The sequence below is a fragment of the Haemaphysalis longicornis genome, unplaced genomic scaffold (assembly GCF_048455015.1).
Source record: "Haemaphysalis longicornis isolate Haplotype H1 unplaced genomic scaffold, Haemaphysalis longicornis Haplotype H1 scaffold_7, whole genome shotgun sequence".
Classification (NCBI taxonomy): Eukaryota; Metazoa; Arthropoda; class Arachnida; order Ixodida; family Ixodidae; genus Haemaphysalis; species Haemaphysalis longicornis.
Window position 1 is genome coordinate 52,699,618 of NW_027526422.1, and position 16,850 is coordinate 52,716,467.

General features: G+C 47.5%; 1 protein-coding gene across 1 annotated transcript in view; it reads right to left on the minus strand.

The window, feature by feature from the left end:
* Positions 1-15,126, minus strand: part of LOC144145629 (uncharacterized) — a gene marked incomplete in the record, with an annotated part of 497,754 nt that extends 482,628 nt beyond the window's left edge. The window contains 1 exon segment of the mRNA XM_077677301.1: positions 13,835-15,126. Coding sequence (XP_077533427.1) covers positions 13,835-14,122 — 288 coding nt within the window.
* Between the last annotated feature and the right edge of the window lie 1,724 nt (positions 15,127-16,850).

Here is a 16,850-nt window from a genome sequence, read left to right on the forward strand (position 1 = left end):
CAATTTTGGAACCTAACCCGCATGCTCGAGCTCGGCATACTGCAATGCCTTAACTACTGAGCCACCGCAGTAACTAAACTTACGGACCAGAACTAGTTCCAATGAAATGCTGCTTCGCGAATGACCTAGATGGGAACATCGGTAAAATTGCTGCTGAGAATTCCCATTGTTTTTTTGAAAGAACTTCTAAATTAATATTCTTTTTTTTCTCTTCTCCAGTCTTCTAGGCCTCCATCTCTGATCCCGTCTTTCATCCTAGCCCCTATAAATCTATTTTGCTATATTTTCAGAAACTGGGATGTTAGATATTAAATTGACGCATTCATTTGTATGACAAGTGTTAAAATTAATGCGTGTTTTGTAGAATCGCCGAAACAAACTGCAAGCTTAAACATTTTTTTCGAAAATGGGGAGAAACTGTTATACACACTGTTACACCGTGGACTATACCGCGGCCTATAAACATCCTAGCTGTAGTTCTCGCCGCACATATTGCCTCTAAATTACGCACCCAGCCTGGCGCGGCAATATTGCTTGAAATTCCTCTAATAACCGCATTCCCCTTTCTATCTCGTTCTTTGTATCCCTCCTTCTATCTCTTTCGTTAATCTGACGGCATACAGAGCAGACTAAAGCGGTAGACGCAGCAGCGTGCGATCTATCCGAGCTATAACCCAACCTAACCTTCCATGAATACATTCCCCGCCTTCGCACGCCTCTTCCAGACTGACTGAATTTTTTTCGCGTCCTGGGCAGTTCCACAAGCAGAGGCAGTGACTTAGTGGCGCCTCCGCTCTTTCGCTGCCCAGTCAGCGCTCGGAAGTCGTTGCAACCCGTTGACGCCACGCGATGCATCAATTATGCACTCGGTGCGTCGAGGTGAAAGGAAACTACGTGTGGCTGGAGCCCGTACGCGACAAAAAACCATGGCAGTGACAAACCGCAAGTTGCATGACGACAAGCCACCAACGAAGCCAAAGTTCCTCGCCTTCAGCGACGTTCTTTATTTTTTCTGTCGAAAACCACAAAATTGAAGAAACTGCCGTATCGCGTCGTGCAGGGAGACCTAATGCTATCGGTTAAGCTATAACGTGAATAAAATGCTATTTTTTGAAGCCGCAAAAGATCTGTAATAGAGTCATTTTTTTATGAGGAGTGGGTGGACATAAAGTTGAACTTAGGAGAGGGGGTGGTTAATGTTTGGGGCTTGGAGTTCAACAGGTTTAGGTCTACATCTCTGTGTTCGTCTTTGTTCCAGACGGCAAGTGGACTATTTATCCTCCTCTTCTTACTCCTCAATCTTTTCCCGAGTTGCTCGAAGACGTTGTGACCCGCTACGTCTTCTGTTGAACACAGAGGTGACGTAATCGTGCTCATCTCTCCGCACGATAAAACATCACGGCTTATAATGAGTGGTAAGGTAGCAGATGGACTCATCAGTATGCGCAATAACATCTAATTTCGCTTTACATTATGTATGGGCTAGCATAGGTGGCTAAAACCCGCCGGACCTTTTTCTTGTCATTGGCGCAGCCGGTGACGCCACTTGAGCAGGACGCCGCGTCTGGTGGGAGTGTGACGTCACGGGCGGAGCGCCGGCGCGCGGGCCTCGGAGAGGAAGTTCGCCGTGTGGCAAAGAAGTACGCCTCGTGACACGCGTGGCGTGGCGAGCGTTTGTCTTGGTGTAGGCACGTTTGGCAAAGGGGTATCAAATGCAAGCGGATATCTTTCAAAAGGATCATCTAAAGCGAGCGAAAGTGTGTCAGCAGAACTCAATAAGCAAATCAAGGTGTTATACGCCATTGTTTGCCATGATGATCGGGAGTGACTCTAAGTATGAGCGGAACAGAGGACTACCCACCACCTTTTGAAAAGCGAAACTGATGAGGCTCACTCACTAGAGCGGGTCATGATGGTGATGATGGCAAAGACATTGCGTCTTTTCGTACGAGCTAGCACGAACGGAAATATTGTTTGCTTGGCTAAGGCATCTGCCATATTCTGTTATATTACAAGATTAAAAAAAAAAGTTGCATCCAGTTTTTTTTTTATCTCGGTTTTGGCGCCCAGAAGAAAAGGCAGGAATGGTCGCGAGATCTTGTCGGTTCATTCCGATTGCCTTTTTTATTGATTCCCGACAACGCCTACCCATTGCCATCCAAACTAAGTCATTGCCTGCAGATGTTCGCACATCATCTCACCGATTAATTCTGTGCCCGCCCCTACGTTTCATCTCGTCTCCAGATAACCGCTCCGTTACTCGGACGGTCCACTCGCTGTCGTTCCTCCAAGTCTCATTCCCAGCCTAACTACTCCTTTAGAGTTTCAGTTTTGGGAATAACACTACCACAGTTTCACCCCGTCCTATTCTGTTACTGAATTTTTTTTTAGTATACTTCGCCTCAGTGCAAGTGGTTGACTAATTTAAAATTATTAAGGAGGGTGTAGTTGGATCAAATGCAAAGGGAAGTACTCTGAGGTTGCATTATGGAAGCTTATTCAATGCAGAAATTTAGGCTATTTCTTGAAAGGACTTCGACATGGTAAAATGCGCGACAAGACGAGGACACACGAAACCATACAAAAAGGAAAGAAAAGAAGCTCATTTGGGCTGTTCATAAACACAACGCTTCCGTGGCCCACCTCTTACAGTCGATTAGCCAAAAAAAAGAAATCTGAATATTCCCGGCCGCGACGGCCGTTTTTCTGATGGAGGCGAAAAGCAAAAACGTCCGTGTGTTCGAGATTTCGGCGCACACAAAGATCCCCAGGCGGTCAAAATTAATCTGGAGCCCTCCGCTACGGCGCACCTCATCGCCAGCGTTGCTTCGGCGCGTTAAACCTTACAATCAATCAATCAATAAAAAAATGTGAATGTAAACCGAACGCATTTTCTTAAGTGCATTTGAAATTACAAGCACGTTTCAGTGTAACGACATTGACACTATGATGTGCTTTGAGATGCACTTTTAGAACTTACAGGAGGTTCAAATTGAGATTTACATCGCCTTTTGGGACGAAGTGCACTCCTCAACCCTGTTTTGGCAAATTTTTGGTTCGCCTGTTTTGGTTCACGTCCAGCTTCTTGAACAATTTCCTGATGCTAAGACGTAATGAAATGGTGCTGTTATACGCCAACACGCCCCCGAAATGAACTCCAGGTCTTCCGGTGGTCGCATCACTCGTCTTCAACTTCACTCGTCTTCAGCTTCACAACCGAGAAGAGATCGTCATGCCTATCCTTTTGGTTCTTTTAGCTGATTCCAATAAACTGATTAATTGAACAAACTTCATCGAAGACAAGCATCAGAGTCTGATGTTAGGGCACCTGCCCTGCGCAGTGTCTTTTTCAGTCCGGATAACCCAGCTCGTCGCTGACTGCTCTAGCTCTTCGCACCAGGTCACGACAGGTCTGAACTGTTCAGCCGGGCTTCCCACTGCTCGTAGCTGAGGCTGGGATTTAGGAGAGGGGTTTGTGAGCATTATGCCATATGGTATAGTGTACCGCGTTGACAGCAGAATTTACAGGTAGTGGGATGAAACCTAGCATGCGTGGCGTGCAGTATGGGGCTGGCTATAAGTTTATAATTGGCGCAGAGCGACGGCCTCGGTGCAGGTTGTAGGGCCTTCGGCACTCGCGGCGATTCTGAGCTAGGATGTTAGTGTATCTTAGTAGCAGTGGAGGTTTTGGATAGTTGCCGTCTTAAGAAATGACTAGGAGTGATATTTTGAATGAACTAACAATAAATAAATATACATTTGTGGCACACGTCCACCAAGAGCTTTCAAAATAAGCCTCCAGAACGCCGCGAATCTTGCAACCCTGCAAATGCTTCGGCCGTTTCCACTAAATAAAAGCTAAATCGTTTTTTTTTACATTATATGTTTCGTGAGTCTGGATGGCGCCATGAATCAGTTTTACTGCCATGAAAACTTTCCCAAATCTAGCCTGTTTAATAGGTGGATTGAAATTAAATCCGTCACTTACTCGCTTATCTGTTACTTTGGTTAACAACCTGTATGCCAGCAAAGAAAATGTTAGGGTGTTCAATTGTAAGGCTTTTTAACATGACCCGTTTTGTAGATTTGGGTCAGCATGGTTAATGTCTCGCTTGGTGCTACAGCTTGGAATGACGAAGGGGAATGTTACTCTAGTTTGCTCCTTTTGCCTTCGTTGATTTCATTTCCTTCAGAGCCCTTCAAATCTCGCCATTAGCTACTGCTAAAGCTTCACCAACCAAGTGAGTTCTGTGATCAATGTTTCCTTACCCAAGGGTTGCTAGCTTATAATCACGCACAGAATTCGGTAGTCAATATTCTCCCGGTGAAGATCCCCAGGTGGTCGAAATTAATCAGGAGCCTTCCACTACGGCGCGCGTCATCGCCTCTGTTGCGTCAGCGCGTTAAACCTATAATCAATCAAGTCATTATCCTACCCCATCCACGTAGTTTTTTTTTAGGCCATCCACTTTTGTCTCTGAATGCGTACGCTCTGTTTTTGATCACCAGCGACCATCTGCTTTTGTTACTTCCATACTTCCTCCATTTTGAAAGCGAAGCTATTTAACAAATTGTAATTTTTCGGGTCCGCAGTTACAAATACCAAGAAACTGATGAGCGCTCGTGTGTACGTTCCGCGCGGTGGCCGCCCAGCGTCCCCGGCGCACGTTTGTCAAGCCAAGCATACCCACTTAGGGAGAAGGAGGAGGAAGATTGGCCAATAAGGCAGATATTATGGAGATTGGCCAAGATTGACTACCCACCTGGCGTCCCCGGCGCCAGGCGCCGGACGCGACCTTTTCGCAGTGGCTTTAGCAAAAAAAAAAAAAAAAAAAAAGCGAGCGCACTTGAGCGCTTGCCTCGCGGCGACCACTCGGCGTCGTCCAGGCTTGCGCGTTGCCGTACGCCACATGAGGAGCTCCCGCCTTCGTCGTCGTGTAGCGAGCGGTGAAGACAATGATGACGAATTTGTCAAGCCATCACTTCACACTCCGCACGTGAAGACGGCCACCGTACCAGCTGACGAAGAAGTGGACGTCTGCCGTGGCCACGACGCGCTACAAGAGGAGCTTCCCTACGCGGCTGCGCCGTCGGAAAACGACGATGAAAGGGAGGACGACGATTGCTACTGAATAAAACACTGTACATGATCTAATGGACTTCGCTTTAAACTGCCGTCCAAAACGGCTTTGCACTGCTGGGGTCCGGCTGCTCCCTCTCTCCTGGGATACGCTGTCAGTGCAGGGAGAAGCTAGGTTGACCCCCAGTTCTGCCTTTTCTGCAGCCTTGCCCCACTAGTGCAAGCTGCGGCAATTTTTAAGGTTTCTCAATCGGTGCCACGTTGTAAACACGGGGTTAGATTATCTGCCTCCTGCTAACTTATTTCAACATCGTCACTAATTATACTGGCTCCCTTGAGCTCGATAGTTTCGTAAGGTTACGTTTCCCAATCACCCCCCTCCCTCAACCCCCGTCTCCTCCTTCCTGAAACAGCTTAATTCTCCTATCTAGGTTCTGCTCCGGCTACAACTACTGCTGATTTTGAGACTATAGCAATCCGGTTGCCATCCATCACAGTTACACTATCCCCTCTACCCCTCCCCCCCCCCCCCCTTCCTGCTTGTTAAGGTTGCAATTATGTTTTGCACTCACGAAGTAGTCAAATCTCGTCTGTTGGGGGCATATGTTTATGTTTTAATAAACTGAAGTGTTTTCACCGCATTATTTTCACTGTAGCTTATGTGTGATTGCTTGCGCTAAGCGTGTGTTACAGTATTCCCGCCATAATGTGGCGAGCATCCCAGTTCGTTCCTTATTGAGCTCATTAACACGAGTAATGTAATAGCAGAGTGAGTGAAGTCATCACGATTAGCGCTCCTCGGAGGATGACGTGGCGGATCAACCTCACTGATCGTTTACGTCATGTTTGGAACGACAAGCGGCCAGGTGACGAAAGTGGCGGATAAGAAGACAATAAATTTTGAAATCTGGGCCCCTATGTTCATGATTTGCAAAATTAAACCAAGCTAAAAATACGAGGGCCAAGAAAAAAGAGTATACAGGATGATGCTAGAATTGTCCTTTGTACTCTGTTCTTGTGTCCTCGTCTTTTCAGCTGGTTTTAATTTATGAAGTAGGCAGTCGAACGGAAGGGTAAGTTGAATGTACGCCATTGTCGCTCTTGCGGAGGCAAATCGACATTCTTCCTCCTCTCATCATTTGATTGCCAGTGATTTATCGACTGGACGAATAAAGAACAGGAGGACCATTGCTTTCCCCAAGTGAGACAACGGTGTATCGTCGTCGTCATCGTCATCATCATTATCAAGTTTGTGATCCTCGCAGTACAGTGCACTAGAAGGTAAGGACTGCCGTGCGGGGGGAAAACCAATGGAGAGCATGGATCCCTTTTGCGATGAAAAAAAAATATATATATGGTGTTCAGGCGTTCCTCAGAGAACTTTTGTTGCAGCCAGCACCACCTATAATATTTTAAATCAAACTAAACAGTTATTTGACGGGTTTTATAAGAATTTATATCATGATAATACGTCCATTTATGGCAATAATTAAAGATTAATTAAACAAATAAAGCTTCTGAAACCAACTGGTAAGCAGCAGCCGCCAGGGGCGCTGCTTACAACAGGAGTTCATCAGCAAAAATTTTCATCGAAAAAGGGAGCCCCCTAATCGGCCCTGAACGACACAGCTCTCTCTTCTAGCACACTGTACCTGCAGGACGAAGCTCTCCCTTTTTCTAGCCGTTCCTTACCGGTGTTCTTGCTTTATAGAAAAGGATATGACACGTGATAAGGTAATAAGCTAATTCATCGCAATTTTATTACGTCTTGAACAATTCTTTGAAGAATTTTTGAGGAATCCGTGCTCGTTTTACTATTTTTTTTTTGTAAAGTTGTGGCTACCTCAATACTTCGGAAATTGCGGGAAATCGTCCACCAGCACTGTGTGGCATTATAACGTGATGATCGGCGATTGTTTTTTCAAGATAAGGATGTAACCAAGGATGCAACCAAGAAAAGAGTTCTCAGTGCTAGCACTGTAGTAGATTGGGACAAATAATTGCACCCAATAAATACAAATAAAAAAAACAGTTGTAGCCATTCCACTCTGTGAACGCAGGCAACTAGCAAAGCTGTGCAAAATACAAGCCACACATGGTTAGGATATATGCACGCATTTTTCTTCTTCTAATAATTTCGTAATAATGGTGACAATGACTTTGTGATTAAATAATAAAACTTCGAAGGACTGGAGTTTTATTCTAGCAGGCAAACATGGGTTTTCTGTTTCCCTCCCTAAATGCCTATGCATTGACAGCACACGGGAAAACTAGTTATGGAAATTAAATGAAACAGCGTTATTATGGAGTCGTCTTAGCTACCAATTTTCATATAATTTTGTTGTGAAGTCAATGTTGATGAAACAAGAGTTACAACCGTTTATTGTAACCCTACTCTTCCCGTAGACACCCATATACTGACAGCAGACGGGAATTTTGTAATGTTTACAACTACACGGTGAACTAACTAATCTTATTTTTTTATGTAAGTAAGACTAGGAGAAGTAATGTGATGTAATTTTTGGTGGAAAGTTTTGACAAAGTAATGGTTGCAGTCATTTCCTGCTAAGTATTCGCCCAAAGGTTGGTGGGGCAGCGTAAGCGCCGCTTTCGTAGAGAAATTAAGTAGAAAGCTTTCATTTTCTTGCTTGGAGAATATTTTTGGAAGAAAAAATTCAGTTATTGGCGTAACCTGTAGAAATTGCGTTAGCCGTTCCACTATGTGAAGATGGATGAGAAGCTTTTTAGCACATGACATAGAGGTGATACAAAATTTAGCTGAAGGTGTGAGCAAATTTATGGCTCTCGAGCGTTGGCGGCAGTCATTTGTAACAAAGACACATGCATACACGCACACACATATTTTGACTCTATTAATCACGAAAATGCTACCAATTGGTAGCTAACAGACATATGAAAGTGATGAGACTTCTAAACTTGAGCGTTAAGTCACGTTTTGATCTCAAAAACGGGGCCTATTATTAACTTACATATTAAAGATGCACGTCAAAGGGACGAGACTTATAATCTTGATGTTCAAATCATGTTTTGAACGGCGTGCGACTTTGACGGTGTCGCCGAGCTAGTAGCACACGTAACTGGACGTTCGTTTTCCAACGCTTCGCGCTATAGAACGCCTTGCGTTTGATTGAAAGACGCTAGAGCCTTGGGAGGTTTTGTTCTCGACCATGAAAAATAAGTTAACCCTAGTCAAATAAGCTTCGCTAAATGGTTACTAGCGTACAAGATGGGTTTCTGTTACCAAATTGGCACTACAAGCCTGCTTTTAAGATTCCCTTACATCCCAAATACCGATTTCTGAGTTACCCACCACACTTAGAAAAAGAGAACAGCGTGACACTTTCTCACGCAACATGATTTTGAACCAATCATCATAAATGAAAACATGAGGTTTTAATTGCCGTTTCAAATAGATTGTTAAGCAGTAAATTATGATCGAAGGTGACATGGGTATCATACATGCGCAGCACATACCCATTTAAATATCAGGTAAGTTTTAAATGAGCCGTTACGTTATTAAAACCGCTTAAACTTCACCTGTACAAGCCGCTTGCTTTCTAGCGCTATAAGTTCGAACGAAGAGAGGACTTCACTGTCTATTTTAGACTTCCTTCTTACCCACTCAAACTTTCTTCGCACCCAATTCGTTCCCCTCACTCACCGTTCGACTAGGCCGTTGGGAATAGGTAATCATCCGGCCTGTCTACCAAACCTTAACGCTGCTCATAGCTTGGGAGCTTCGAACTTCAAAGCTTGGAATCGGCTCCCCCAAGCATTATTTTCGTGGAGTATTACACCGGAATCTTTACAGTGAACATAATTATGGCTGCGACGACGATGGAGATGCCGTGACGTACGTGCGAAGGTACGTCACGAAATCCCCGCCGATCGTACGAGCGGACAAATTTTCACTTCCATCCAGGCAAACAGATACTATTGTACAATCAAAAATACAAAAGAATATTCATAAAGTTCGCTTGTTCTTTCTACGTTCCTAATGTTCAGGCAGTCAATTGCTAGTCGAAATACTTGTGTATTTTTACAAACGTAACGCGATTTTCCTCCCCAATTTTTCCCTTCACAGTTTACCTGACGAAGAAAATGGAACACCGCCACAAAGAAATAATTTATTTTTGAGCTTTGCCTTTTTGGCAAGCTGAACCGTGTGGTGACAAAGCATTGCGTGAAGCTAACACTAGAATTTCATGCAAGAGAAACGGCAATCCTATGGTAGAATAAATGTGCCTTAAAAGCAGCAGTCACGCTGAGGACAACATAGAGTAACGAAACAGAGAACACGAGGTAAGTTATGAGACAGAAATGGAACAGGACAAAACCCAGCAAAAAAGAAAACAAGCGGCTAAATTGTGGCTAAGGCCAAAGTGACCACTCAGAAGCCCCTTCGTTCCCGCTCGTTTTGTTTATGTATTAATTTAGACGGTTTAAATTAAAGGCATGAAAAGCTCCCTCCTTGGCTTCCATCAGAGTCCCCCAATGGCCGCATTTATGGCCGCATTTTTACTTTCAAGTGCAGCATTTTGACCTGTTTGTTTAAGGCAGAAAGGAATCAAATTCAGCAAGGCAAATATTCGAAAAACGACCAAAATAGTTTGGAAGGATTACATTGACACAAACTAAAAACTAAACTTCGAAAGTGCCAATGCCCGAAAAAAAATCACGAAGTACACATATCAAAACGGAAACAATGTTTCAATCGCCACCGAAAAATGATTGTAGGCTGTCAAATGGTCGCTGGTGTGATAGAAATTTCAAGTATTCCGTTAAAATACAACAACGAGACATTGTTTTCTGGTTGTAACACTGGTCTTTTTAATAGCACTGATTAAGCGGCCGCGTATATGAACGCATATGAACAGAAAAAGTAGCGCTGCGAGTTCTACACGATTCAGGAACATCCGTACGTGCTCAGATGGAAGGGCAGCAGCAGTGACATCGGTCCTTAATTTATAACCACCCCTAAAAAACGAACACTTTACACGTCGCGGACCCCCCTCCCCTTCAAACATAACCCCAATAAAAGAAAGCCTACATCCCTTACTTCTCTGAAACTGCGGCAATGAAAAGCGAATTTCAGAAAAAATTGTAGCATTCTGATGTCTGAGCTCCGATTGTCTTATTTCTTATTAGCTTTCAATTATTGTTTTACGTGAGCAACCAAAACGGTGCCAAGCACGCGGCATGTAGTCCATAGTTATGTAGTCCACCATTAACATCTACTTCTGTGCGGTTTCATGTCAACTTGTAATTGGATCTGGAACTTCACTAAGCCTCACGATTAGTACCAGATGTTGATTTTTGGGAGTAAAGCATTTTTTTCGTTCCACATTTATTCGCAAACGAATATATATTATAACATTCATGTTCCAAGTATCAGAGAAAAGCACATAGATGCGCAAAAAGCAAACGCTACGCAGCAGTCAATTCGCTGACACTCATATTATAGGTCACTTTTCTGACTGCTTTTCCGACACTTGTGTTTTTTTTTTAATTCATTGCGTTCGCAAGTTCGCTCCAGTTACATTTATTTATTTAAACACCCTTCGTCGGCTTTTGCTACGTGAGAATACGTTCAGCTGGATCGGTTATTTTAGTTAATGCGAACAAAGGGTATCTGGCACAATTTGTTTACCACGAGAATGTTTGCCAAAAATGCAAAAAACCACACGTCTTTTCAATATCCCCTGCAGGCGTTTAAAGAGCTTAACATTAACGGTGTTTCAGGATATTCACCTTAAGAAGAAACTGTAGAAGTTCGGCGTCACCTACAGCCTCTGAATCCAAGTTGCCTCTATTTACTTGGATGGGTAGTTACGCGACCTCAAGAGTTTCTGCGGCGAGAGCTTCCGGGCGTTCCCGACACTCATCAATCCCCAAAAGTCAACATCTCCCGCCAAGAAGGGCCCAATAATAATATTGGCCTAAGACTAGCGATATATATGTGCCATGAGTGTGCGTTGTGTCCACGGGCAAATGCATCACCCAAAATTCTTCAGAAATCCTGTTGTGGTGCTTCACTCCACAGCACGACATTGCCACCACTTACAGCCCCGCGGAGCGTCGGAACCCTCAGTGCGAGTTCTATAGTCTAGTCGCTGATGCGTTGCATCCATGGTCGAGTCTGTGGGGTACTCGCTTTGGGGAAAGGGAAGTACGTATCAAACCCTGATGGCGGAGCGATATGTTTTAATTAAAATGGACCAGTTCATCCAGACTGCACCAAATTCCCACCTGCAAGGTGCAAATGATTCGGCGGTTAAATTGGTAAGCATTTTAAAAGCCGAGAAATGTTTTGCGGTGTCTCTCTTTCTAGGCTCAAGTACAGCGATATCGACGAACCATTCGAACAGATGACTGATACAGCCGTAGAACGGGGATAGAAAGTGACGATAGGAAAACGTGTTACGCCAGCCTGTAGGTACACCGTAGTCGTATATCAATGCCTTAGACACATTACAGTAGGGTGAAGTTTCAATTGAACAGAAAGTATTATAGCCTGAAAACAAAACGTTTTTTTTTTTTTTCCTGGCGTACTTCAAAGACCCGCACACCCCGACTAAAAGACTCTATAGCAGTGTATTCGGTTTTCTTAACCCAGGCTCGTCAGTCCTGCACCTCCGCAATCACCTGACGCAACCAACAGTGAAAAAGAGCGAAAAGTGGCGCAGGTGGGGGGGTTGCTTCCTCCGTCAAATTTAGATGCAACCACGCATCGCCTTGAAGTGGCACGAAAACAACAAAGGTTGGCCCGCGATGCTCCATTCCTATTCTTCCCGTTTCACTTTCGGGGTGACAGTTTCGAGAGCCGTTCCTTTCAATGTAACGGCGCGTTGGCACCGCCTCCAGCGAGCTCCACGGCAACGTGCCAACAGAGGCTTCTAAGGTGACGCCCCACGTACTCGACCAGTCGTGACAGCACCACCCAAGTGATTAATAAGCCTACTCTCGCTTCCCGTATCTTCGAAGAACATTCGATTGCAACAGCCTCCCAATACCGAAATTTCAGCTCATTTTCATTTTCCGGTTATAGCCGTGAAGGCTGGATTCGGCACTCAGAGAACTTGTGGTTCAAGCAGCGGGCACACCTTTGATGAGTAGGGGGGTGTCTGGCGCGGCCTGGTGACAACGTCGCCGGGGCGAGGCCCCAAAGGGTCGAAACACATCGGCTAGCGGCGGCGACAGCAACAGTCTCGAACGGCGACGAATAAAAAGCTAATCCAACACTGACGCAGGGACGCATGCACGGACCGCGTCGATCGCGCAACTGCGTAGCAGCATGTTGCACGAGTACGTAACACCGATATAAGCGAGCGAGAAGCGGCAAGAACGGCGGCACAAACGGAGAAAATACGGCAGCTTCTTTCTCGCGACGCCACGCCCCTTTCTCTCTGGAGGGGGGGAGCCCACCATGTGGTGAGCGTGTTCCACATTTCCTGCCACTTAGTTATCCCGCCGAGAATCGAAATCTGTGACGTCACCATTCGTTTGCGCTGCATGGAAAGAAAGGGTTTCTTTTTTTCCCTTCTCTCTCTCCCCCTCTTTCGCGCAGTAACAACCGGGAGAAAGACCCGCGCTTGTTCGCGTCGGGGCAGTTGTCTGTTTTATAACGCGTTGCGCGCGCAGTTTAAAAGAGCGGTAGGAGAGGAGAAATGAAAGAGAAGGAAGCAGAATCGTTGATTTCGGCGGGAGATTTTTAAAAATGAGAACGGCTCTCTTCTGCCCACGTGGGGAGAACGGAGACGCGCGTTTTCGTTTTGCGGGCGTCGGAATGACGAATGTGGCAGCGGTCAGGATTGTGTCACTTTCTTTTTTCGTAATGTAGGCTGACCCGATAAATTTATTTTTAGTGAAAGCGTCGCTTTAAGAGGATACTTCAGGCGGCAGTGTGGAAAGGAATAAATGTGAGGTAAATGCGTTTCGGAATAAATGCCAAAGCTAGTAGTAGGAAAAGAGAGCAGGTTAATCGTAAATGGGATTAAAAAAATAAGCTGGTTCCATTTTTTTTGCGCATTGATATTTCTACATGGGCGATTATGCGCGCTGACTTCTTTTAATAAGGAGGCTGCCCAGTGCGCATGTTTTTGTGTTAGTACCATCACGGAGCAAATGAATCTAGATGTTTCACCAAGTCATCTTTAGAACACCCCTTTTAAACACAATAACCATGTGCTAATTTTCTTCAGGGAGATTTTCAATCAGCCAACCGCAAAGTTGCACTTGTTGCGACTGTGTGAAATAAGTTTAAAGCTTAATTTATCCGTGAAGCTCGAATTGAAGGTTTAAAAACAAGAAAACTGGACGGTTATGCTTCAAAGCCATGTTGTTCGTAATTTTAAGTCTTTGGCGCGCATTTAAAGTTGTTTATATAATCATGTCAGTCCCGATTAATCTCCAGCGGTGAGTACGGAGTTGAACTAAGTAGAGCAACACATCACTAAAGGGTATAATTTGCGATCCCATCGACGTCTGTTTCCCTAACAGGTTAAGCTACTGCAAGATTTCGTCAACTGACTTTCATCTCACAAGTGTGCCAGCGTTTGGTTCTGTGCCCACGGATGATATCGCTGCTTGGATTTAAGATATATGCTTGACTTCAAGACCTGTCCGACGGTTTCAATAGAGAGGAGTGAACCCCATGTCAACAACTCGGTCTCCCTGTTGTCGTGCTTTCTGACGCGCGGCATGCACGGTTGTCGGGCGGCAGAGCCGACTCACCAGGGGCGATCCGATCCTGCATCCGGAGCAGTCGCAGACCGGCGGGTGCACCGAGAGGACGCCTTTGGCCAGCAGCAACTTCATCGACTTGCCGTGGTGGCGGATACTACGCTTCCAGTCCTTTGCCGTTTCGCGTCCGCTCACGTACTGAAACTCGTTCGGGGTGAGCCAGGTATCCCCGAAGAGAATGCACGGTCCCTTGGAACCCTGGCACAGGCGCGACAGGTACAGCAGGCCCTTGTTGCCGCCGCATTCCACTTCGAGGATCACTTCGCCGTCCCGGTACATCGCGACACTCTCACGGCGCTGCTTCTCGAGCGCGCGTGTCGGCGATTACGCGCCTGCTAAAGCGACGATGATTGCGCGCTGCTGATCGCTGTCTGCCGCCGCCTTCCGCCTGATAAGACGCGCGCGCGCGCGTGAGATCCGCGCGTCGCCCGCACCTCCTCAGTCGAGACGGTCGAACATAACTCGACGCTATGAACGCCGCAGGGATTATAAGAACGGTCGTACTAATCAGATACCTCCGTTAAGCGGGAAATTTTGTGATGAACGGTAAATTGGGATGAACACGTGGCTCTCTCAGGTTGCCGCTGGCTGTCGTGCGGCGGAACGGCTCTCTTCGGCTCAGCTGAGATGACACTGCCCGCTCCTTCCTCGCCCCGCCGCCGCTGGGGATTTAGTATACCTCAGTCAAAAAAGTTTGAGGGTCAGTCACGTGTCCACAGCTGTCGCGAAGACACAGGGATGAGGATGACACAACTTTAAATCGCCAAAGGAGGTCACAACCCACACACTGCTTTACAGTCAAAATCCTGCGGTGACGGGAAATCTCGCCGACCACGGAGTCGCCGATGGGATGAAAGGAGTAGTAACAGTGATTGCGCGTGGCGGCCAATGTTCCCTTTCTTTCACCCTTTCCAGTATCTCGGGGGAAAACGGACGTCACAGGGATGACACAGAATAGCGCTCTCGCGACGCGCGCACGCACAGGCTCGACGGGAGGAGGAAGATCACACTCGGCCGGGTTTCGTCGTCGTCGTCGCGTGTGCTGGCGAGCCCGTCGCTTCACGTCCCTTCAGGCGACACGGCAACGCATCTCTGTGCGGCGGCGGGACGACCACGGCGGTGGCTGGCCGTTCGAGGCACTCTCGCTCGAACCCGCCGGGAAGAAGAAGGAGAGGCGGGGGAAAAAAAGCACCGCGGCAGCAGCCGAGCCACGCGGCGCCTGGTGCCAGCGCGTTGGTTGGGTCGGTCCGTTCGTGTATAGCACGCCGCGCTGCTGCAGCCCCGGCCTTGCTGCGTTCGTTTCTCGCGGCTCGGGTCCGAGTTCCGAGGGCGCGCCGCTCGCGCCTCTCCTCTTCCCGCCGGTGGAGAGGAGGGGGCGAGTCTCTGAGCCGCGCGACCGACGGCGCGGGGAGGGACGACCGGCAGACTTCGAGGGCGAGGAGGTCGCGCGCGCGCGCGCGGATTAGAACGCCGCCGCCGCCGCCTAGAGAGGAAGGGAGGAGCGCGGCAGCTAAAGAGAAAGAGAGGAGACGCGCGGCGCGCACACACACACGCGGGCGCGTTTCACTCGCTGGGCGCCTGCCGTCGCACGCGCCAAAAAAACACAGCCGTAACAAAGAGCGCGCGCGCTCGCGCGCGCGCGAAAGAGCGGACGACGGCGGCGGCGGCGGGAGCCGCGGGAAAAGAAAAGCGTGCGCTCTGGCTGGTCGTCGTAGAAAGGGGAGGGAGGGGGCCCGAAAGGACGCGCCGCGCGTTGAGGAAAAATAGGGGAAGCAAATATCTACGGGCCAGGCGACGGCGGCGAGCGTTTGGGGACGGCCAAGCAGTGTGTGCGTGCTGTTGCTTTTCCTTCTTTCCTTCTTTTTGTTCTTCGGTCCTGCCCTTACGCGCAGCTTCGGCCCGTCGCTACCGCTGGCCTGCTGCCTCGCTTTATCTCGCCCTTTTACCGCGTCTTTTTTTTTTCTCTGCCGCTTTTCCTTACGTTGGAAGCAGGGGAGTTTGGGGACCCTAGGAAGGGAAAGTGGGAAGCGAAAGGTCCCCATGGCAGCAGCGGCAGCTTTCCGTTCTTGGTGCGACTACTTTTTTTTCTTCTCCTTCGTTCCTTTCCTTCCTCATTCTACCGTCCTCTCAGCGTTGGTGTCACACTACCTTGCACGCTGGCAGCCGCTTTGGAGCTGCGGTACTTGGCTCCTTTTTTTCCCCCAACATCCCTTAGCTTTCTCTAGCAGCAGCAGCCCCGCTGTCGCTCGGCACCCTCGTCGTAGTCGTCGTCTTGCCGCCGTCCGCGCACCGAGTTGTCGCGCCTCACTTTCCCTTTCATTCCGTTCGTTTTTTTTTTAATGCAGTTTTATTTCTTCACTCTTCTCTCCTGCCTCCGAGGCAGGCTCGGGTATTCCTTTTTTCTTCTTCATTTTCTTTAGAGGCGCTGGACGGCTCCATAGGCCGAGTGACCCTCTCTTGCGCGGCGGCTCCCTATTTCGCTTATCCGTAGACCTGAGACGGACGAGAAAGTAACCGGTGGAACGCTGCGCGGGCAGCAGCGGTCCTAGATAAAAAAAAAGGTGGGCAGACCTTCAGCGGAAAGGAAGGAGAGCGTAGTCGTATTCTTCTCCTTCTACGTTTCTTTCCTTTTCTCGTTGCTCGCAACTTTATCCGTTTTCGGCCGCGTCCTCTCTTCAGCCGTGGTGGCGGCGGCGGGGATCCGAAGCGCGAGACACCTGTGTTCCTCCCGGACACCATCACCTTCCTCTCCATGCTTCGTAGCGATCCCTTTTCTTCTTTTTTTCCCCTATCTCCTTTGTACAGACCAATATATTGGTACGAAATAAAAACTAACTCTAACAAACGAAAAAAAAAAGTGGGGTGGGTGGGCTAGGCGGAGGATTGAAGAAGTATTGGGCGTCCAGTAATGTAGCCCGAGGCGGCTTCATGAGATGCTTTCGAGATCGAAAAAGTTTGAGAGGGTTTTCTTACAAGTTTGTTGCCAGTGGTAGCACACGCGCGCTCT